The 9,980-nt window shown below is 34.8% G+C and overlaps 1 protein-coding gene across 1 annotated transcript; it reads right to left on the reverse strand.

Annotated features, from left to right (window-relative positions):
* Positions 1 to 7,157: 7,157 nt before the first annotated feature.
* LOC132055226 (cytochrome P450 94B3-like) lies at positions 7,158 to 8,971 on the reverse strand. The gene has a single exon (XM_059446928.1). It carries the CDS (start codon positions 8,888 to 8,890, stop codon positions 7,376 to 7,378), a length of 1,515 nt encoding a protein of 504 aa, XP_059302911.1. The 5' UTR covers positions 8,891 to 8,971; the 3' UTR covers positions 7,158 to 7,375.
* Positions 8,972 to 9,980: the final 1,009 nt, after the last annotated feature.

Consider the following 9,980-nt stretch of genomic DNA (forward strand, 5'->3'; position numbering starts at 1 on the left):
ACCACATGTTGCTATTATTTAATTTTCATATTAAATTTTTTTTCACTTTTTAAATTATCATATAACACTTTTACAAGCATTATATAAATGATAATAGCATTCAAGGAAAAAAAAATGAAAACACACGTATTTAAATTTAGAGAGGATCGAGAAATATTTTTATCTTTTGCTTAGGAAATCAGTCACGCGATGAAAATATTTTGTGACTTCTAAACCGCACAAGTGTCGCGAAAAGATAAAAAGGAAGAAAAATAAAGCAAATTTCAAGACATATCACAATGAAAATGAAAATAAATAGATCACATTCATTAAGAGTAAGTGATGAATTCTTTGGTCATGCTTTTCAAATTTACCACTTTAAACTGTCGAAAGTCAAATAAATATGCATCAATAGTTTTGCTCAAAATTCAAGCTCGAAGAACAAATATTGATCTTTCTAATCATCTCCGTCAGGGTCTCCATGAATAAACATATAGCTAGTCCTTTTCTCCCGTAGTCCTTTTTGTGACCTCAATCTATCCCATAATTCCATCTCTTAAACATCTGAAATGTCGTGACATGAGTCATGAGCTAAGGCTGAAAAATGTTTGCAGCTTCATTTCCAGCTACTGCTTCAAACGTTGATACAACTACCTTTATTTGATTGTAATAGTTTTTGTATTGTCTATCCATCTATATATACTACCAAAATAAGTTTTAGATAAACATAAAAAAGGGACATGTAAATAACTGTGATCAAATGAATATAAAGGTAAATAACTTGATCAACGAACATAAAGGTATTAAAGATAAAACAAAACCGAAAAGAAAAAAGAAGGCCTAGAGTCATTCTTAAGTTTCTTACAGAAACTAAAACATATGGAAAAAAAAAAAAAAACAATTTAAATCCTAGTGCCATAAGTTTCTCAAGCGTCGATTTTGGGATATGTTATGTGAAAGCTCTACTATCCTTCAGATACCTGAGAATCATCCCTAGAGGCTGCTGCTGCTGCTGCTCTGAGTAGTGGTGCATTGTTGAATGCTCCATCTTCTAGGAAAACAATGACTGATGTGGGTTAGTGGCATTGTATGAGACATTGTATGGTTTTTTTTATAGATATAATACTTGTAACTGATGTAGACTTAAAGAGGCAGAATAATAAGCCTTTATTAGTATGCGTGATGCTTATAATGATTGTAATCAATTTGTAATTGATGTAGAGATTTTAATATTCAGAAGTTAATTGGCAGTTAAAGACACAAAATGGAAGAAAAAATGAAGTGGAAAAAAAGGTAAAAAAAAAAAAGAGATAAAAAGATAAATAGCAATGGTGACCATAGAGAAGTGTCACGTCACCTTGTTTATGCCTAGTTTTATATTATATATAAATTTTTTAAAATTTTGATACTCCAAATTATAATTTTTTTTTTTTGTCTCAAAGATATATATCCTTGGATAGAAAACATTAACAAAACTATCGACAAAGGGATGAGGAAAATGTGAGGGTGATGCTTAAGGGTGTGATTGTCACAACCCAAAGCCGATGAGTCGTGACGACCGTCGACCTCTAGCGACCAAACACCCCGAAATCCGTATCGAACCATCTGAACATCAAGGGCCCGTAAACGGCATAAGGCGATCTCATAAAAAGCGGAAACATCAAACTCAGCACAATGCGCAAATATACACGACAAGCGGAAGAACGGTGCAAGCCGGCTAAGGGCGCTACATATCTTGTACACGAAAAGAATAAAAGCCGACAAGGCTACGTCGTCGACTACTACATACAGGCGTCTCCCTGGAGGACCTCTCACCCCGGAATGAAAAGGTAGCAAAGGGGCGGACGAGGGCCCGTTATGCCCGTATCCTCCACAATATCTCGAGGAGCCGCACCAAAGCCAGGCAGCAACTCGGATCAAATGGACGTCTTGACCTTGTGATCCAGAGGTCTTGCGAGGTACCGGACCACCTGTCATGCTTGTCTGTAACGAGCATGAACGCAACCCCTCGACGAACGGGAGTCGGTACGGATAATGTACCCAGTATGTAAGGTAGAAGAACAACATATATACAATTGCCGATAAGATGCGAACTCATAAATCAAATGATTTCGCACGTACTTGTATGAACCGATGTCTGCCCTAAATGCGCAAGATAAATAGCAAGTAATGCCTTTGTGGGCACATAATATGCATGTATGCACATAATGATGGTCATGCATCTACGTATGTGTGCGTATATAACGATATATGTGCATATATAACGCATGTATGTGTGCGTATATAACGTATGTAAAGCCTTCTGCGGCATCTTCATCATATATCGCTCCTCTCTTCACCACTTAATCAATATCATCATCAATGTGTAATACTAGCTGATCGGTGTGTTATATAACGCTTCTATCCCTTCTTTTTAACCCCCATATATATACATATACAATATTTCGCAGATATAACGCCGTCATGTAGGTCGATGTACATAAATATATAAGGAATGTAATGCGTAATCATCAGATGCATAAAATGGCTACATAAGACTGACCCGTGAATAGAAGGATCATTCATAAACGGGTACATGAACATCAAAGGCTAAGTACTTCTTAATGCGTTATAGAGTAATATGGAAGCTTGCTTACTCTTTCTTGTGAGATCATATCATAGATTATGCCAAAGAAGGAAAAATGGCCTTAACATACATTTTCAAGTATACTCAATCGTCTAACTTCTACCTCTCGAACTTGCAAGTCTACGATTAAGATAACATAGGGCTTAATTAGGCTATTTACCTCGCTTACTAATCATTTTAAACACGAATAGAGCTTGATAATTTATGGGCAACATTTTCTTATAAACTTAACAACTCTTGACTTCTCATTCGATCCAACATCAACCACAATACCTATAACACAATGACAACACACACGCGCACACACACACACACACACACACACACACACACACACATATATATATATATATATATATATATATATATATATATATATATATATATATCACAAAAATACTTAAATCCATTCCCAATCATCTCTTAAAAATAGCCTCGAGTCAACTACTTTGCCGCATCAACTTACCACTTCCACAAATATCTCTTTACTTAGAATCACTATAACGCGTAAAAGCCTCTATGGCATCTCATCATATCATATCGGCTCTCCTGCTGCCCATAATCATTATCATCGTCAATGTACACTAGCTGATCAGGTGGTAATGCGTATATAACGCCTATCCTCTTCTCGCACACCCCGCTTATATATACATATACGTATTCGCGTATATAACGCCTTTCATGGGTCAACGCCCACAATATATATGAATGTAATGCATGAATCAACTGTATGCATAAAGCGGCTACAAGATCGACCCATGAACGGTTGATCACTCATAACCGGGGTACATGAACACTAAAGATTGATAGGTGACTTCAATCAGCTTTAAGGTAAGTATGTGGAAGCTTGCTATCACAAGTAGATCATATCATGAGATCGTGCCAAAAGAAGGAAAGAATGGCCTTAACATACTCGCGCATACTCAATCGCTCCAATCTACTCTAACCTTTTAAGTCTACAATTAAGATAACATAGGTTTAATTAGGCTATTTACCTTCGCTACTAATAATTTTAAACACGAATAGAGTTTGAGAATTTGTGTGGTAACATTTTTCATATAATGTTTAACAACTATTCAACTTCTCATTCTGACATCAACCACAATACCCACAACACGATGACAACACATATATATATATATAAAACTATACTTAAATCCATTCCCAATCAACTGCTTAAAAATAGCCTCGAGTATTCACGCATAGCAGTGACTTACCATACACAAATATCACTCTCTTTACTTAGAGCTCGCTCTTGATATTGACTTAAATATAAGGTGAAATCATTTACATACCTTGAGGGTCAGAATCAGCAGCTTGACTCCCTAAACTTTCTGACCTTGAAAAGCCAAAGCACCATAACCTTCCACGACTCGAGGTTTACGGTGGGATCTTGTCAAATCTTCACTAATATGATGGAAAATATTGGGAGCGAATATCAGCCAGGGTTTTTCGGTTGGAAAGGAGAAAAATATGAAATAGGGTCGTAACCACCTATTTATACTTGAAAGTCAAAAAGGCTACCGACGGTCCAGGATTCGACGAGCGGGTTAGTGCCGTCGACGTGTCGTGGATAAATCGCTTGCTTCGTCGACTTGCTTTCTTGAGATACAGGCTAGCAGGACTTTGTCGACGCCCGCGTATCGACAGGGAGTCAGTAAACTGTGTCGACGATATTTGGTGTTATAACGATTTTACGGTCGGTTTTAGATCGACGTCGATCTGGAATTAGATTCAGCCGTCTATTTCTGTAAATGTAGGAATATCTGTTGGTACCCTCGATACCGCAGTGGAGGCAACTGTCCCTCCCAGGCTTCCGACTGGTCTGCAGTAAAGAGCGTACCCGACTGGAAAATGTAAGGTTTTACCTTGCAACTTGAGGGAGTGTGTAGGTGATACAGTGGTTAATGAAGTGAATTGATAATTATGAGTCTCGGGATTTCGGTGAGGCTAAACAATGATGATTTTTTTTTCTTATTATAAATTACCTATGCTAGGTGATTTTTATCTTATTACTTGATAGCTATGTTTTTTCTTATTACCTAATATCTATGCTAGTAAGAGATGACCTATACCACATAAAATTAATCAAGGTGCGCCTGGCTTGAGTGAGAAATAAGGAAATTTTATTTTATGAGTCACTGCTTTACACTACTTGTGTGAAATTTCTTTCTGCCGCCAGCCAGTGGGCACTTGCTTGTTTATGTAGCAGACAGGCAAAGTCCACATTTTCCTTAATCAATTAAATTGCCTAGCTAGAACTTAAAAAAAAAAAAAAAAAAAAAGAGAGAAATAAAGAGTTAAAAATATCTCCAAAATGCGCAAATAAAGAATGGTAACAAAATTGGCGTTATGAAATTTTATGTAATTAGTCAAAACCTTTACTCGTAATATAATTTTTTATTGAAGATCTAAAATAAGTGACTCTCTAAATGTTATTTTATTTTTATATCAAATATTAAATTGTACTTATTCAAAAAAATGACTATCTGATTCAGTGTTATATGCAACTGACTAGTAAGTCCCATGATCATGTATCATTAATTATAACTCTATTTTTTTTAGGAAAATTAAAGAAGAAGATCAATCGCATTTAGGACCAATTTTTGGGATTTTAACACTAATTATTTGGAGAAGTTCTAATAGCAGAAATTGATTACTACATGTTAGTATAAAAGAAGAAAAGTAATATAAAATCATCAATATATATATATTGTTACCATTCTCCAATCGTCGATTTTGAAGATATTTTAAGTTTTTTTTTTTTTTCTAGCTAAGCATTTTAATTAAGAAAAAATTAACATTGCATTCCTTGTTTAAGCTTAAAACAAGTAAATGTCCACTTGTCAAGTAGCAAAGAGCCTCACACAAGTAGCGTTGGTTATATGACTCACAAAATAAAATTTCTCAGTGGGAAATCACAACTACTTTTGAAACTTGTGGTTCAAAATAAGTCTTGACTATTTGTGTTGCATCATTTCAAAAAGTGAATTTGTTTCTAAATTAGGAACGAAGTTATTCATTTTGGCGAGGACTAAAAAGAAAATAGGTTCACATAAATTGAAACAGAGGCAGTATAAATTATGATTGTATAATATAAATCTTACTACTCCACTCCGTCCCATTTTAAGTGTCTTACTTTTCTTTTTGGTCGTCACTTAAATAGGTGTAATCTTTTTATATTTAGTAAGGATTCACAATTTAAAGCATTCCCATGTGTACAAGCTTTTAAAACCACAAGATTCAAAGATTTTTTAATACTTTACTTTATCTATCTTTAATTTAACTTGATGCCGACGTTAAAACAAAATTCAATTTTTTTTTTTTTTCTTAAATCCTACATGGTCCTGGACATCTTGATTCTTGACCGCTTCTCTAAGTTACGGAACAAACACTTAAACCGTGGAACGTGCTCTAAATTATATCACGTGTCCAATTCTCATCACTGGTAGTCTACTACTACTACATCACAGCTGGACCAGCCATTATTCAGAAACACTGTTTGGACACCGGCACTTCCTTTTTTTCCTTTCCGAAAATAGAACTTACATATTCATAAATCACCCATAAATAATATACTCCTTCTGTTTTAATTTATGTGAACCCATTTGATCGAACACAAAATTTTAAAAAAAAGAGAATACTTTTAAACTTGTGGTGTTAGGTGAGACGCATATATTTTGTGTGACTATAAATTATTGTATAAAGGAAAATTGTTTTCAAATATAGAAATGGGTCATTTTTTTGTCACAGATTAATAAAGAAATGGGTTCACATAAATTGAAATCGAGGTGATATATCCTAGTGAACTGTTCATGTTAAAACGTTCCAACATGAGTTTAATGCTTTTAATAAGATAAAGTAGTTAAAGTCAGAAAGTATAACATTATAAAATAAAAATTTGTAATTAATTATTACTGGTTGTCTGAAATTTCATTTAATTTTTTTAAGAAATCCAGATTCAAGTGCACGCCGAAACTGAATACGTTGACCTTTGGATATTAATTAAAAGCCATCACTTTTTTTTTTTTTAACTACTTTAACTCACCAAGTGGACAAATTGAATGCGTAGACTATATTATGTGAAAGTCAAATAGCACTACTATGCCCACCCAAACACTAAAATTGAACTTGTCTGCTTGATCGACTAAATTCAATAAGAGTTCGAGTTATATATAAATTATTCGTGTAAGAAATATTTATATAATCTAATTATTTATTTTCAATAATTATAAGTAAGTATCTCGACAAACATTAATTGAAACTCCCTCCATCCACTTTTATTTGTCACGTTTCGTTTTTTGAGAATCAATTTGGCTAATCTTGTAGCTAAATTAAATTAGATTAATTCAATAGTTTAATAAAATTTAGATGTTCAGAAACTATATAAAAAATATTATACGTTGCAATTCTTCTCAAATTAATATGATGAATAAATGCATCTCAAAATGTTAATTGGTCCTAATTTATGCAGTTTGACTCTTAAGAAATGAAACATGACAAGTAAAAGTGGACAGAGGGAGTAATACGATAAAAATGATAATTCACCTGCTAGGCAGATAATATAAGTCTGTTCAATAATCATTAATTACTCCTTGAATGCCAAATTTCTATCTTATTATAAACGTTGATCATCAAGGACCTTCGAAAAAACCACAAGCATGCTTCGAGCTATATATTCATATAGCTTGTTAATTTAAATATTACATTTGCAAAAAAATATAACAAGCAGCAAATGCTAATTAATCAGCATAATAGTACTAATATTTTTTATTTCACCCGCTCGCTACCACGGTGATAGATTCTCACATTGAAACCACCAACCATGTGTGCAGTTAAAAGAGGCACAAAAACCGGCTTATCTACATTAACCGGTTTAATCTCGAACCGCCTAAGAACCGAAGCCAACACATACTTCATCTGCGTGAAAGCCATTTCTTTCCCCAAACACACCCTTGGACCTGCTTGAAACACTGGAAACTTATACGGACAAACACTTTTCAACGCCCCATTTTCATCGAACCAGCGGTCCGGTTTAAATTCAAGCCGGTCTTTTCCCCATATCTCCTCCATTCTACCCATTCCGTACTGAAAATAAGTAACTCTATTGCCTTTTTGAACCCTTGTTCCGTCAGGCAAAATGTCATCTTTAGCCGCGTGCTTAGAGTCCCAAGCTACTGGTGGGTAAAGCCTCATTGATTCATTCAAGCACGCTTGTAAATACTTCATATCTTTTAAGTCGTCGAATTCGAGGGCCTTATCGCCGTTGTTGATAGACGTTATTTCATTGATCATTTCGTTTTTCACGTTGTGGTGATTGGTAGTGAGCCATAAAAGCCACGTCAATGCGGAAGAAGTAGTATCTCTTCCCGCCATGAGAAAACTTATGACCATATCTCTCACCACTTCATCTTCGTGTCCTGCAATTAATAATCTGGAGAGAAGATCCGTATTAATATGATCTCCATTTTCATTAATGATCTTTTGTTTCTTTTTCTGTATGATCTCGTTGATGCAACAGTGAACTTTCTTTACATTTTCGCTCAACTTCTTCTCGGATCCTATATTGAGCGCTCTCTTGCTTTTCCAAACCGCGTATATAGGGGCCATCCCGCGCATTGCACAGGCTTGAGAAGCGGTGTCGAACGCTGCTACGAGATTTGGCACGTTGGAGAGATCATCCAAGCAATGTGGATCTGTACCGAGTGACACCTTGCAAATAGTGTCGAAGGCAAAACGCCTAAGCACGTCTTGCATGTCCAACACTTTGCCAGATTTTGCAGCCTGGTTTAGTAAAGGAATGAGCCTGGTTTCAACTACTTCTTCTAGAGTTTTGACCACAAATTCCCTCAATGACTTTGTGCTGAACTCGTGGCTAGCCAATTTGCGCTGTGCGTTCCATAGCTCACCGTCCACGTTGAATATTCCACGCCCAAGAAAATCGCCTAGAAGCTCTGTAAAGGGTTGCCCCTTTGGATAATTAATAAAGTTTGTTTTGAGAATGTGCTCAACGTTATTTGGATTGGCTGTGATTATGGTTCGAGGGGCACCGAAGCGTTGAACTAGAATGGTTTGTGTAGGCGATTCTGACAAGAGTTCAGTATACCAATCTAATAGTCGATGGCGATTTTTGTAGAAGGCAATAAGACAGCCAAGGATGGGGAAAGAGGAAGGGCCATAGATGGGAGTGAATTTTCGGAACTTGGGATGAAGTTTTAGGGAGAAGGACAAAAATGAGAAGGAAAGAAACCCTAAAATGAAGAAAAGAAAGAGCGAAAAAAACATCTTTTTTTAGCAAAGTGAATGTTAAGGCTTTAGAGGAAGATAACTGAAAAAGTGAATGAGGTTTGAATGATTTCGAGGGATAATTGTGGCTCTCTATTTATATTTGTGGAATGAAAATGACACGAGGGGGTGGACATTTGCCACACTTAATTAAGTATGCAACTTTATCACGTGATTGTTATGCGGAAAGTGAAACTTGGATAAGTAGGCTACGGCGGAGAACTTTTGACAACTATAGCGCCGGGAAAATGTCTTCCGGTCGACATATACACGGGAACTTTCGCTTTTTTGAGATTTTGTCTTTTAATCGTCGACAAACCTCAATTAACTCTATGTGTATCTTTTAACCATATGGGAGTATCAAACTTTGATTGCTCAATGTATCTAACCTAGTTATTGATGTTTGGTTAATATTAGGCAAGATCAATAAAAGCCAATTCAGAATTTAAAATTTATAAATTTTGACTTTTTTTTTTCTGTACTTACAATCCGTTTATATTATTGTATTTGTAGTTTATTGTATATACATTTTTAATTTCACACACGGGTGGTAACTTTCAATTGTTTAACACTTATTAAAGGATCTGATACCAATTTAAAGTAGAGATCTAATTATCTTAAAATTGAAAATCTACAGGTTTGAGATCTTTGAGCTTCTAATTCTCGCTTAGATAAATACAAATTTACTTACCAAAAAAATAAATAAATTGAAAATCTATCCTTATGTACTTTTAACTGCAAAATCTTTAAATTAATTAAACTGCTATTACATCTGTTCACCTTTATTTGTCCATAAATATAAATTTTGCACTCACTTTAAAGAATACTATTTCATCTTAATTGGTGTATAGTCTTAGATCTTAAGAAATAATTTGAGAAATAAGTAACTAAAGTTAAGGATAAAACATTCAATTTTTTTTAGTTTCTCTATTACGTTAATATAATGGACAAAAAAAAGTGAACGTAGAAAGTAATAAATACCAAATTCAAAACAATTTTGATTTCCTACCACTTTAAATCAATCCTACACCAAAATTATTAGGTGTCACCAATAAAAGCAATATGTGTCCGCCACTGGCTATGACATCTT

The sequence above is a fragment of the Lycium ferocissimum genome, chromosome 5, assembly GCF_029784015.1.
Source record: "Lycium ferocissimum isolate CSIRO_LF1 chromosome 5, AGI_CSIRO_Lferr_CH_V1, whole genome shotgun sequence".
Classification (NCBI taxonomy): Eukaryota; Viridiplantae; Streptophyta; class Magnoliopsida; order Solanales; family Solanaceae; genus Lycium; species Lycium ferocissimum.

What these genes read in the sequence shown, in the direction of transcription:
- LOC132055226 (XM_059446928.1), bottom strand. Translation starts at nt 8,890, where the DNA reads ATGTTTTTTTCGCTCTTTCTTTTCTTCATTTTAGGGTTTCTTTCCTTC.